The sequence below is a fragment of the Gigantopelta aegis genome, chromosome 3, assembly GCF_016097555.1.
Source record: "Gigantopelta aegis isolate Gae_Host chromosome 3, Gae_host_genome, whole genome shotgun sequence".
Lineage (NCBI taxonomy): Eukaryota > Metazoa > Mollusca > Gastropoda > Neomphalida > Peltospiridae > Gigantopelta > Gigantopelta aegis.
This window is the reverse complement of record NC_054701.1, coordinates 48,838,920-48,853,048: the sequence shown is the minus strand read 5'-3', so window position 1 is coordinate 48,853,048 and position 14,129 is coordinate 48,838,920. Positions and strand designations below refer to the sequence as shown.

The 14,129-nt window shown below is 36.3% G+C and overlaps 1 protein-coding gene across 2 annotated transcripts in view; it reads left to right on the top strand.

The window, feature by feature from the left end:
• Window positions 1-14,129, top strand: part of LOC121368163 (E3 ubiquitin-protein ligase HUWE1-like) — a 97,033-nt gene that overhangs the window by 6,515 nt on the left and 76,389 nt on the right. For both annotated transcript variants that reach the window (XM_041492776.1, XM_041492775.1), the window contains exons 3-17: window positions 3,714-3,809; window positions 4,579-4,698; window positions 5,383-5,543; window positions 6,368-6,446; window positions 6,961-7,023; window positions 7,352-7,426; window positions 7,778-7,888; window positions 8,825-8,924; window positions 9,101-9,201; window positions 10,137-10,198; window positions 10,888-10,976; window positions 11,533-11,613; window positions 12,101-12,186; window positions 12,973-13,074; window positions 13,512-13,701. In XM_041492776.1, the coding sequence (XP_041348710.1) occupies window positions 3,714-3,809; window positions 4,579-4,698; window positions 5,383-5,543; window positions 6,368-6,446; window positions 6,961-7,023; window positions 7,352-7,426; window positions 7,778-7,888; window positions 8,825-8,924; window positions 9,101-9,201; window positions 10,137-10,198; window positions 10,888-10,976; window positions 11,533-11,613; window positions 12,101-12,186; window positions 12,973-13,074; window positions 13,512-13,701 (1,516 nt within the window). The remainder of the gene's footprint in view (window positions 1-3,713; window positions 3,810-4,578; window positions 4,699-5,382; window positions 5,544-6,367; window positions 6,447-6,960; window positions 7,024-7,351; window positions 7,427-7,777; window positions 7,889-8,824; window positions 8,925-9,100; window positions 9,202-10,136; window positions 10,199-10,887; window positions 10,977-11,532; window positions 11,614-12,100; window positions 12,187-12,972; window positions 13,075-13,511; window positions 13,702-14,129) is intronic.

Genomic DNA, 14,129 nt, shown 5'->3' with positions numbered 1-14,129 from the left:
GACATCCTCCACTTTGTACTTTTGAAAAATCTCGTGAAGGATTGTCTTTGACTAATTGTTAGCAGCTGCTTTTTCTCGCCGTAAAGTTTTCTGTAGAGAATTGTATTTCTTTCTACCGGTAGAGCCATCTGGTTGTTGGATTAAATTTGTCTATGCCTTCTTGACATTCGCTGCTTTTCCCGTTTGAGTTCTTTTTCATTCTGGGTTTTTCATTGGAGAAATATTGGGCACATATCTCGTCACATATGCTAGATATTAGTGAAACTTGTGGTTGGGTACATTCAAGTTTCTTTGCAATCTCTACCTATGGAGAGCGATTGCACTGCCTCATGATAAATCGTTACGTTTTTATTTATTTCCCATGTTGACATTGTGAATTTTTTTATTCTTGTCAATATTTATAGCCAAAACATGATTAATCCAACTTGCTGAGAATATTAATCTGTTACAACTTACCTTTTGTAAACATTTAACAAATAAAACAGTGATCATCAAAATCGGTCACCCGAAGTAGGGCCTCACAAAGTGTGAGCCATAGACGAAAAATAACAGTCAACATCTTTTGCTTGTTGCTGTTGCCAACAATTCAAAGAGAAAAAAGTGTTTACATAAACTGCTTAAAAAATGGCTGCCCATAGTTGTAAAGGATGCCTACTTACAAAAGTGCATGTGGCCACCGACAAGGCGGTAAAGACCATTTTTGATCGTTGATTGTCCCCCATTGTCCCAGTCATTGGGTCACATTTATGATGAAACTGAGTTGATGGATTAATTACGGTGTAAATACATGTCATAATACAATAAATGTTTATAACTGTACAAGAAATAAAATTGTGTTAAATGTTTTTTTAAAGTATGGAAATTGAGTAGCAAAGAAGTATTTTGTCCATATATATTTAGTTATTTCTCATTAAAAAAAATTAATAACCACTTGCCGAAAAAAGAGTGTGTTGGCTAAGCATTGTGAAATAGACCATATTTGTTATATAGGTAAAAGTTTAAATAGTTGTAACTGTTAATTATATTTGTGATGAAAGTGGTCACTTTCTACAATGAAGATCTGTCAGAGTATGACAAATATTTTGAAAAGTCACTAGCCACAGGGCTAGTGGGTTTGTAAAAACCACTAGCCCACCAAGATAAAGCACTAGCCCAAATTCCTGATCAATTATAACTGGATTTTTATATAATTTTTGTAACATTACACATTTACGAGTATAACAGTAAAATAAAACAAACACTTAAATCATGTTGTAACTTTCAGTTTTTTGTCGTGTCGTACGTTTTGTCTTTTGTCAAGTGTGATCCATCGTCATTGTCCCGTTTTTGTTTTTGCCTTCCCCCCGTGGAAAATTAATTGAGCAAACTCTTGGTTGGTATCTAAACACACTATCAAAATAATTAAATTTAAATGAGGATACGACAGTGTGACACACGGTAATAGACTGGACTGGAAACTCTATTAACGTGCCCCTATCCACGAAGGTTCAGGCACGCCCACCACGGATTTAGCCTCTGACTTTGCCAGTGACTAACTCCGGAGCTGGGGGGGGGGGGGGTAAGTTTGAGGTGGGCGGAATTTGGAAAAACAATTTTTTACGGTGATTTTGAGCAATTGAACGGGCGCCAAAGTAAAATGCGTTAGACTACTTATAAAAAAATAAACATAAGAATTTTTAACTGCTTCCAAAATGTTTAAAGTCTAACTAGCCCAAAAAAAGAGGTTGATACCTGTCCTAGGAAAGGTTGGCGCAGCAGGACTCATGGAGAGTTGATGGTCGGTTCAGGTTTGAAGTGGGGAAGGTTGGCGTGTAGCAAGTCGAGATTTCTTTTGAGTGCTCCCTTGTAAATTCCCCGGAGTACGATCTTAAGGATGCGATGAATCGTAGAGTTGGGCATCTCTCGGGTCAGGTGACCTTGCCTGTAGAGACCGTCCTGTTGCGCAATCACAATTAGGTCTTTGCTGTATTCGCTCATGCCATATTGCAGTTGGTATTTGCCTTGTCCCGTGGGTAGATGACGCCAGTGGTCATCTGACCAACATTGCGACATCAGGAGTGAGGTGTCAGAGAAGTCTCCGATGACCGCCCCCCCGGTACTTGGCTGGTAGCTGGTTGCAGACGAGCGACCACTTAGAGGAGTCTGACGGTTCCGGTTCCGGTTTGGGCGCCGACGAAACCTTTCTCCTCTTAAGTTCAGGTCGCCTGGTCGCTGTAGCAACAACAACAGTCGGAGGTGCTGGTGGACTGGCAGGGGGCTCAGTGATAACCACATGTCCTGTGTCCATATCCACCGGTGGGTCGACAGGAGGAATCGCCACTGTCAGTTGAGCTGACAGCTTAGACTCCCCCTGGTCCGCTCCTGGCGAGTGTTTGGGTCGAGTCACGGCGGGCTGTTGTACAGAATGATCCGCTCCCGGTGGTTTAGCCACCGGGTTTGGGTCACCCTGAGTCGCTCCTGCTGGTCTCGTCCGCTGTTTCGAAACAGGAGGGACTGCCTCTGGCGGTTGAGCCGCCAAGTTAGGTCCCCCCTGAGACGTCTTCGGTCGCCGCCTCCTTGGTCTTCCATACGCTGTGGGTGAAGTAGCTCCGTAACATAGTGTTACCGTAGCGTTGTCCCCGTTGTGTTCGATGCGGTATTTGGCTCATGAGCCAAATTCACGCAGTACAGCTCCCAGGGTGGGGGGGGGGGGGGAAAAATCACCACCTCGCAGAACAACTTCATTGTTCGAAAGTCAGCTTGGGTATGCAAGAATGCAAGAATGAATCCAAGAATGAATGCAAGAATCGAGTGCACGGTAATAGATGGTTCAGTGTATTTGGTAGTTGGTTATATATTTAGGGCCTACTATTTATGTCGCCAGGAACGGTGATGCCAAATACAGGGCATTATCCCGTGTCAGACCGATATCAAAAGAATATAACGGCGACATCTAATCCGTTGTTAATTGATGAACAAAAAAGGTATTATCTTGTATCGGCAGCTGTGACGTATTATCCAAACCGCTACACGTAATAGGCCAAGCCGAGTCATTGCATATGCGGTTACCATTAAAGTAAATTGTTTTACTGATTGCCGATAACCACATGTTAGCGAAGTGTTAAATTAGAAAACAATAAGTAAATAAAACAAACACTGAAATTCAAAGCATGGCTGGGGTTTACTTGATTGAGATTAACCTGTCGTCGCGATTGGTGATTTCCAAGTTCTTAGCCTAAAACATATGTGCGAGATTAACTACCACATGACGTGTCTAACCAATCAAAACACGCATGTCATTAGACTTTATTTCCTGTGCCAGAAACTTGAAAGGGAAAGGTAAACAATGCATGTTGTAACTGTGACGATGTAGAGATAGCATGTTACTGCAGTTTGCAGACCTAGCTCAAGTGGATTATTACTATATACTGAGTGCGTTGTTGATATTATTCGATGACAAACGTCACAATCAAATTTATTAAACGAAATTTCAGCCGAGAGAAAAAGAAAAAAAGAAGAAAAAAACCCCCACAATCGAGCGATGACGAGAGGAGGGGGGAAACCACTAGCCCGCAGGGGCTAGTTGTTTTGCGTTTCTCACTAGCCCGAACTTAAAAACCACTAGCCACGGGCGTCGGGCTAGCGGATTTGTCGAACTCTGTCTGTACTTGGTAATGATAATCATATTAGTAGGTTTTTTGTGTTATTCCATGTATTTATTTCCATTGTTTCAGCCTGCTGATTGCCGGACACTCATAGAAAAAATTAAGTCAGCAGATGAAAATCTCTTGCAGGAGTTAAAATCTGTGAAAACATGGACTTTTGGCAAGGTAAGATTGTTTGGAAAATCATTTGACCCATTGCATTGTCACAAAATCTTTGTCCGTAGTTATATCTGAAACTTTTGAGGTGGACATAGCCCAATGGTAAAGCATTCATTTGATGCGAGGTTGGTCTAGGATCGATTCCCATTAAGCTATTTCTTGCTTTAGCCAGTGCATCACAACTGGTATATCAAAGGCTGTGGTATGTGCTATCCTTTTTGGGTATAGTGCATAAAAAGATCTCTTGCTGCTAATGGAAAAATGTAGTGTGTTTCCTCTCTAAGACTATATATTAAAATTACCAAATGTTTCACATCCAATAGCCAATAATTAATAAATCAGTGTGCTCTAGTGATGTCATTAAACAAGGGGGGGGGGGACGTAGCCCAGTGGTAAAGCGCACACCTGGTGCGTGGTTAGTCTTAGAATAGATCCCCTTCGGTGGGCCCATTGGGCTATTTCTTGTTCCAACCAGTGCACCACGACTGGTATATCAAAGACTGTGATATTTGCTATCCTGTATGAGATGTTCATGTGAAAGATCCCTTGCTACTAATGGAAAAATGTAGCGGGTTTCCTCTTTATGACTCTGTCAATATTTTTGACATCCAATAGCCGATGATTAATAAATCAGTATGCTCCAAACAAACCTTTTTTTGTTGTTGTTGAAACTGGGTTTTTTAAACTTTAAAATGTCATATAAAATGTGACGTTTCTTGCAGATTCCAGTTGTTATATATGTAAACATTTTAATGATATATTTTGTTTACAACAGTGTGAGCTGTATCACTTCTCGGACATTCTTGACCTGTTTGATAATGTTTTGGAAAGAGCATGCAAAATCGAGGAAAACAAAAAGTGGACCCTGGCCTGTGATATTGCTGGCAATGAGAAGGTAAGTTTACCTGTTGCGCATCAGTTTTAACCTATTGGAGTGAATTTGTTTTTGCATGGGCAAAGTCATGATCTGTTACCTAACCAACTCGTCAAATTGTCCCAGCGCTTTTTTTTAAAGCTGTAGTTTTTGTGCTTTGTTGTATATTAAAAGAGAAATAAAATACCATCCAACTTACCCACTAAACAAACCACAACATACACATTGCTTCAAATGAATGCAGATTGAATATTTTTTAAAGGATGGTCTTATACTGAATATGTTAAACAGTATTTCCCTAAACATGCTAGGCTGCACATTTTGTCAGGATTCCATGCTTCCATGAGATTTTGTGTTGGAAGCGAAAGATCGTGATGTGGAATCCTGAAAAAAAAATCCAATAATTCAGGGAATATTTTATTCAGTATCTTGTAATTCACTATGCAAGTTTCAGAGATAGCTACACAATTTTAAAATAGTAGTTGGTAATCAATTTTTGGTTGACTAGAAATTTTGCTGATCAAGATTTTAAAAACAAAATGTTCCGTGCTGTTTGGTTTTATGAAGTCTTGTATAAGCTTTACACCTGGTGTTGGTAACACACCAATAAACCATTGTCTTTATTTGGTTTTAGACAGATTGTTTGATTTATAAAATTATATGTACAACTGTCAGGTTAGAACACTTTATTTTTAATTCCACCAGTTGAAAACATTGCTGTTGGAAGTGTTGCGGTTCTCGGCTCTTCTCATAGAACACAGCTTCTCTCGTCACTTGTACAACTCAATGGAGCACCTAACAACGCTGCTGATATCGTGTGACATGACTGTGGTACTTGGAGTTCTCAACCTGCTCTATGTATTCAGGTATAATTAAACAGTAATATTTATGGTAGAAGTTTTACTTTAAAAATGTAATTATATCTAAAGATGTTAAGCTGTGCCTTATTCTACAAAGCGATCTTGGCACTAAGATGACTTTAAATGCATAAAGTACTTTGTTCTTCATAAACAACTTATTAAACAACTTATTAAACAACAGTAATTCCATTAAATTTTGAACATTTGTGTGTTATTTAAATATAAGATCTATGTTCAAGTATCAGTACAATTAGAAAACCTTTATAGCAGTACAGGTTACCTGGGGCCTAAGTCACAAAGCTCTCTTAAGCTTTGCTAGACAACAAAGTATCCTCTTTGCAAGTATTTTAGTATTGCACTGCGAGATTGCAAAGTTGCGAGAGTTCAGTGAATTAGGCCCCAGGTCCTTATTTAGTGGTACTTGCTCAAAAAAGCAACCTGCAAAATGCAGTTCTTTTTTACCCCCAAAATGGCAGGTCATTCTTCAAGAAACAAATGTATGTACGATGATCTCATCTTCTATTAGCTGAGGCTGAGCTCATAATTCTGTAGTATTTTTATTTTATAATGGTCTAAAATACATTTCAGAGGTCCTAATTCTCCACACACTGTCCCAAACCCTGCACTCATCCTATGCTGTCTTGATTTCTAGCAGGCCATATTTTTTCTTGGCAGGTCATATTTCTTTTGGCCTGCAATTTACTTTCTGTTTCGAGACCTGGGTTACAACACTATATGCTTACTTTGATACCTGTGTTAGAGAAAAAACAGATTCTCTCAACAAGTAAAAATGATAATTCAATTTCATTCATGTATATGTTTTATTTCAGCAAAAGATCAAACTTTATTACTCGCTTGAATCCAGATAAGAAGCAAGCTTTGCTGGTCCGACTGACACATCTTGCAGAAGTAAGCTAATTTCTTTTCACATTATCTGTCCTCACAAGTGCGCCCCCCCTCCCCCCCCACCCCACACACACACACGCGCGAGTGGTCCGAACATCCCAACAGCCAATGGGATGGCCTTAAATTTTTCATTGTATGCTCCGTGTAGTTCCGATCACGTGACTTCAACTTCCTTCTTTTCTGCAAGTTTTCTCTAGTTTTTTTTTAAAAAGTCTGAAAATATAGTATTTTAATAATATGACAGTCCATCTATATACACGTGAAGTCAACGGTGAAGTGAATAGTCTATTTAGGTAAATATTAGTAGTCCGTCTTTGTGAATGTAAATAGTCCTTTTCTGTAAATATATGAATCTGTGTCTGTAAATGTTAATTGTCTGACACGGTAATGTTAACAGTCTTTTAATAAATAAAAATGAGTAATTTCTTAAATTGAAAAAACTCACCTTTTAAAGCTTCCATTGACGTTTATATATATTTATCTGTTTACTACAACTATTATTATTATTTTGTTTCAGAGTTGGGGAGGAAAAGAAAATGAATTTGGTTTAGCGGATTGTTGCAAGAATATGCCTATTACAGTAAGTAATGTTACATGATTTTGATTGTTGTGCTTTCATCTAGACGGGCAATATTTTGTTACGAATCACATTGTGATTTACTATACACATTGGAGATTGCTAGACAATTTTAAAACATACTAGTTGCTAATTGGTTTTCAGTTGACTAAAAATGTCACTAGATATATTAGCAAATATACAATATTTTTTTTTAGTCTAAAATATTGCCATTGATTCATTTGTTATTTCTAATAAATTCTTGATTTTACAGTATTATCTATCAGTGAAGTCATTCATTTGCCCTAGTGTGATTGTGGATTTTAATGCAACATGTTTATTTTTCATACAGCATTTTCCTGCAAGTGCAACAACATTGCACTTCGAGTTCTACACTGAAAACAAAGACGATAAAGCTGGGAAGAAAGTAAGTAGAGTTTGTTTTTGCTATTCTTATCTTGTCTCTCACTACAAGAATACATTCAAGTTGATAGCACACAGAATACTCTAATTCAGTTGGCTGTATGGCATTTTGACCCACTCCGAAGTATTGGGATAGGTGGGATGTGTGGAGACCACTAAGCATGGAGTCGATGTTTCCATCTTTAACCCTTGATTATGCTGGTTTTGAATTGCTAATTTTTTTGCAACTAACTGTAAACATTATTTAAGAGTTGTATAATGTCAGGAATATTTTGTGAAAATGTAAACATTGTGGTAGCAATAAGCAGAAAAATGTGTGTTTTAGGTTTGTTAATACTTGGTTTTCTTTTTCTAGCCTTCTAATAGCATCCAAAGTATTCATATGGATAATGTTGACAAAGCTGCTGATCTTCCGTCTTCGATCATGGAACAACTTGAGAGTTTCAACGTACCAACAGAAAAACAGGTTGGTTGATCCGTATTACAAATATAGTTACTTTAACCTTCTGAGTACTGCAGGCGAGATATCTGCAGTCGATATACTGTACACTGTATACAGTGCATTCCCCAGTTCATATTTCCCGCCGTTTTGCACACGACACTCACCAGAAACGGAAATATAATTAAACAAAAAAGATTTTTTTTCAAAATGGTGGCTTTGTTTTTTTCAATTGAAAATACCTTGAACTTTTGAGTTCAAAAAGTGGTTTTCGGCAAGTGTTTTCGTTTGACAACAATGGCGGCACGTTGCGGTCATTTTCAGGGATCGATAGCTGATTGTGACAGCTCATTTGATAATAAATTTGATCGTTTTACCAATAACAAAAATTATTAAATATTGCAATATGAATCGTAGTTCGGGTTTAAAAAAAAAATCTGGTCAGAAAACCACTTATCGGAAATAATGGATATAAATACTGGACAGCTGGCCACAAATGCCCGTAAGTAAACGCAACTTTTTAGATTTTTTGCCTAATTTTAATCTCCTTGAGCCGATCTAAAATAATAAAAAATTACAAAAAAAGACACGAAAATAATACTTACCGATTCATATATGAACTTTATTTCATGTATTTATAAAACATTTAAGTGAATATATGTGAGTAAAAATTATAAATTTGTACCCACTCAACGTGGTTTTTGTTAAAAATTAATCCAGTAGTCTAAAGGTTAACAGAGTAGTGAAATAGCAAAAACATGCTCCTAATGCTTTTGAAAATCTGTTTGGTGATTTTAGAACATATTCAGAAAATTCAACTAAATTGACTTTGGTCGCATTTTTGTTTTGTTCAGCTTTCTAAATTGTGGCATTAGCATGAATGACTAACTAATGTCAACTTTTAGGATAATTTTCTTATGTTTCCATTTGTTTATATCCATCAAATTGTTTTACTATTTTTAGGTTCTCCTCTACACCCATATCCGACTGGCTCATCTCTTCTCAAAATATGAGGCTCGGGTGCAGTGTGTACAGGCAAGGCTTCAAGCTATTGCAATTTTAGGTAAGGAAATGTTGGGTTCAAATATTCTGTTGTTGACAGACCTGGCATGGAGTTATTGATTTACCAAGTGAGATAAAGTGTGTGTTTTTCTTTTGTTTCTCTTTTCAGAGTATTGGTTGCAATAATATGCATCATATAATTAGTTATATAATAATGCACATTTTATTTTCTTTCAGTTTATTCCAATGCCATACAAGACAATTTGAATGTGATTCTCTATCCAGGATTAATAGAGGAACTGGTTGACATCATAGAACTTGAAGATTTTGTTCTGGTGGTAAGTAGCTAGACGATGACATATAGTTTTCTTTACTACTAATAATACCTTATTACTGTCAACCCAGTTACTAGGCGGCAGTGTTTGCAGTAGCCACTGAAGCTGACCCTGCCAGATATTTTTCATGCTTACAATTATATATTTGTACTCAAAAGAAGAAGCTGCCTACTTTTCTCGGACAGCCTCCTACTTAGAAAAAATGATGAACACCCTGTGAACACTAGTTAATGTGTAATCTAATAAAATAATCATTGGTTACCAGTAATATGAGTTCTCCCTTCTCGTGTTAATTTTCTGAATTACAGTACTCATTGCTCATTGCTATTTTGTTTTCTCTGTAACTTAAGCAATGTTAACATTATTTGTTCAGTCAGTAGACTATTGTGATTTTATTGAAGTACCAATAAAAAAGAAGAAGACAAATATGACTCATTTGTTGATATTTTGGGGGGTTTTAAAAAATAATTTGTGCAGTAGTTATCATGTGTTAAACAGTTTAAATTGTACTTCGGAATCTTATATGACTCTTATACGACTATCACAAAAGTGATCCTTGAAAAGTTGGCCATTATTGCTTGTTCCAGATCATCTTGTTTAAAGCTTTTGCTGTGTGTTTATGTACCACCCTGTCTGTGGAATGGTGCATATAAAAGATCCCTTGCTGCTAATCGAAAAGAGTAGCTCATGAAGTGGCGACAGCAGGTTTCCTCTCTCAATATCTGTGTGGTCCGTAACCATATTTCTGATGCCATATAACTGTAAATAAAATGTGTTGAGTGCGTCGTTAAATAAAGCATTTCTTTCTGTCTTTTCCAGTTAGTTAATTTAGAGAAAATTATAGAACATTTGTGTAAACTACAGTGTCTTACTATTATTTCGATAGTCATGTTAAATGATTTCCGATGAGTGTTAACACAAAGTTTATATCTTTGCAGGATATTAAAGCTGCTGCTTTGAGAACGTTGACATCCATTATTCATCTGGAAAGAAATCCAAAGTAAGTCATTTAGAAGAAAGTATACTTCCAAAATGTTTTTCAGATTAAAGCTACATTTAAGTAAAATGATAACTTAATAATGTCTACCTTTGTAAAAGCTCAGAAATATGGAAACAAGCCCTCTCCTGTATAGATGCATACCTTGTTAAAATTAAGTTTGTCGTTAAATAAAACATTTCATTCCTTCCTTCAAATAAAGTAAAATTAAAAACAGACAAAAAAATTATATTGTCAAGTTGTAGTCGAATATCATAAGATGATATTACTGTCATTTTCAGAAAAGAGGCTATTTCAGTTTTATAAAATTATTGCTATCCTGCATTAAAATTACTTTTTGGCTAAAAGAAAGGACCACAAGTTAACTCTCTTGAATAGTGATGCAATTCAAACCAATCACTTCTGAATAACAATGCCATCCTTATTTTTGAATAAAGTTTGGAAGGCTTAGTTTAGTATTTTTACAGATTTTTGCGACACTTATGTGAAAGCAAAAGTAGGTATAACACTTTTTATTTGTTAATGGGAAATTAAGTATACAGTAAATGAATTTAAACCATATGGCTCATAAAAGGTTAACCTTTAATGCAATCTATACTGGCTTTGCCATGTTAGTTTTATTTTCTACTATAATTTGCTTGGACTGTATTTTGTGTTTGTTCAGTTATAAAGATAGTTTTTATTGTGTCTAGGTTAAACAGTATTATTGATGCCACTGGCGCGTCATCGTACCATGGCTTTCTACCCAGGCTTGTCAGGCAGTGTATACAGCATATGATAGGTAAGTCCATTAGTTTTTTAAAGCTTGTAGTAAGATCTCTTGTTACAGTCAGTACAGAATTTTTTTTATAAATTTGAAGACAACAAAGAGGAATGAAAGTTCAGCAGCAGTTTTATTTTTCATTTAATACAAGTGAATTATGAATTTATTTAATTAACTGGTGACAAAGTTTTACCAACATGATATTATTCTTTAATGTTGGTTGTTTTGTTTTGTTATTAGTTCTCTACTGGTCCATCTGGAGAAAACTATAGGTTTGTCTGTTTCTCCATCTGTCTGTCTGTCCAAGATAGTTTTCTGATCTTTTTTTTTCTCAGTGCATCACGATATGAAACTGAAATTTTGGGTATAACTTTATCATGTAATGATACAGATCAAATTTGAATTTCATGGGTGTTTACCTTTTTTCTGACAGTGTTATGGCCCTTGAACATAGATATAAAAATATGTTGGGCCCAGAAGGGGACATGTATCTTTGGTAGTACTCTCAAAATGCTTGTTCTGTGTTTTAAATATATGTTACCTATGATGTTAATAGGGCTGTTCATCATTTCAGACCCAGAGCTGGAAGCCTACCCACAGCAGTATGCCACTGCACTGTTCTCTTTCCTGTACCACTTGGCAAGTTATGAAAATGGTTTGTACAATCATGTTGACATTTGATTATTGTTCATGTGGTTCAAAGTAAATGATAATACAGATATTACAGAATCACAACTGATGACATAAGATTTTGTGTGTGGTTGTTTGGTGAAACTGATACTGCAGAATGTAGTATTAAATGTTTACAACTGCACAAGTTTGTTGATATGTTTTTCTGTAGTGCACATGCTTATGTATTAATCTTTGTATAGTGACTAAAACATACAAGGGATGCCATTTTACTGCAGTTTGCTTCATATTTAACAATGATTGAACTTTTTTCATTCTAGAAATATTGTAACCATAGCTGTTGTTTTCCTAGAAATTGATGGTTTATGACTGATTAAAACATTTTGTTTTAGAAATTCTGTTGTCAGTTGGTTGACTTGACAGTGCATGTGGGGGGCAAGTCATAACATGACTCTTTCATCACTTGCATATTTTAAAGATGTTTTGCAATGATTTTTAATGTCACTTTTTAGGAGTTGAGGCACTTGTGTCCTGTGGAATGATGGAAGCTTTGCTCAATGTGATCAACTGGTATGCCCAGGGTCAAGAGCATATTACAGTAAGTAAATATGTTCTTATTTATCTCATTGGACCATTAGCATATTACACACAGTATCTGTCCAGTCATCTAATTATGTGAAACAACACTTGCCGCACATGGCTGATAAGCATTCATTTCAATGCTTTTGGAAGGAAGGAAATGTTTTATTTAACGAAACACTTAACACATTTTATTTACGGTTATATGGCGTCGGACATATGGTTAAGGACCACACAGATATTGCGAGAGGAAACCTGCTGTCATCACTTCATGGGCTACTCTTTTCGATTAGCAGTATGGGTTCTTTTATATGCACCATCCCACAGACAGGATGGTACATACCACGGCCTTTGTTATACCAGTTGTGGAGCACTGGCTGGAATGAGAAGTAGCCCAATGGGCCCCACCGACTGAGATCGATCCTAGGCTGACTGCACATCAAGTGAGCGCTTTACCACTGGTCTATGTTCCGCCCCAATGCTTTTGGAGTGAAGTAATTATTTTTATTGTCCGACATCCAACTGACATCACAATGCTGTTTATAAGCAGTTTTAGCTGGTGTTGGCATCTTGCATTACTTTCATGATGCAGTACTTAATGGTTGTACAGTATAATATATTTGATGTTGAAGTTTATTACTTTTCCAAGATTATTTGTATTGTCATTGGGTACCATTACTTGTGGAAAGATCATTAAATGTATTTTTAAGACAAAGCTAATTCTGAAGAACTTTGTATGAAAAGTGTAACATATATGGTGCAAATGAATAGGTTAAAATTAATTCCATGTTGTTTATTCTTTCAGTTTGTGACCCGAGCTGTACGTGTTATTGATCTCATCACAAATCTGGATATGGCAGCTTTTCAAGCCCATGGGTGTTTACAGGCATTTATCAACAGACTAGAGGTAAAATACAGTCGTCGTATTATGATTTCTGAATGTCTTTTGGGGTTTTATTATTCAAATATAGATATTTGTCAGTGGTGATGGCATCAACCTTTGTGTTTAACTCCAAAATTGTTCTCACGTTTATGTCCATTTTCCTAGACCAATGAAACTTGGTTTTTAGTTGTATTCATGAATGTTCATCTGAATGCAAATTTTAAAAAATACAATTAATGTTTTTTTTTGTCACAAATATTTCTTTATTCACCAAATAAGTTTGTAGCAGGCAAGACATTTAATTCCACGAAATTTTGTTAACAATTTTTTTTTACTTTTGTCAACATTTACTGCACACTTTGGATTAGTATACATTTTTCTATATTTGAGGTTTTGTTTAAAATTGTTCCCTTTATTGGAGTAAAAAAAAAAACTGTGTTAAAATATTATTCTTTAAACAGCATGAAGTTGGAATCTGCAAAAAAGAGCAGCCTTATGTGATCAGGCCCACAAGGCGGACTATGAGTGAGGACTCACAATTAGAATCTCCACCTACTCCCATGGATACCGACATGATACAGAGCACAGATAGCTTCACATCAGTGTCATCACCCGTCGCAACAACGGCAGACTTGGATAGCCCAGTGCCAGGTAAACACTACATCAGCACTAGGAGAGCACTTATATAGGCTCTGCCTGTTGTGCAATCCTTTTGATTCTTTTTTAATCAATAAAATATCTCAAAACAAAAAACACTACATCAGCATGTCATATGGCTCCACATTGAAACGTTTTGAACTCTGGTTTTAAAACTAAACAGCACAGCACATAGTAAGACAAATGACATAAATTATTTCTGCCTGACAAAATAGTTCAGACATACAAATTTCTCAATTTCATACAGTCGGTCAATTTATTTACTGTTTGAAGTGGTTTGGACTCTGGTATACATTGTTCATTAGTAGATGGCATATGAACTTTTTTGATAGCTATAGCTACCACCATTGCTGCCTACTTTTCATGCTTACAACTAAACACCTCATTGCATTCAGTAGATATAGCCACCTACTTTCTGAAAC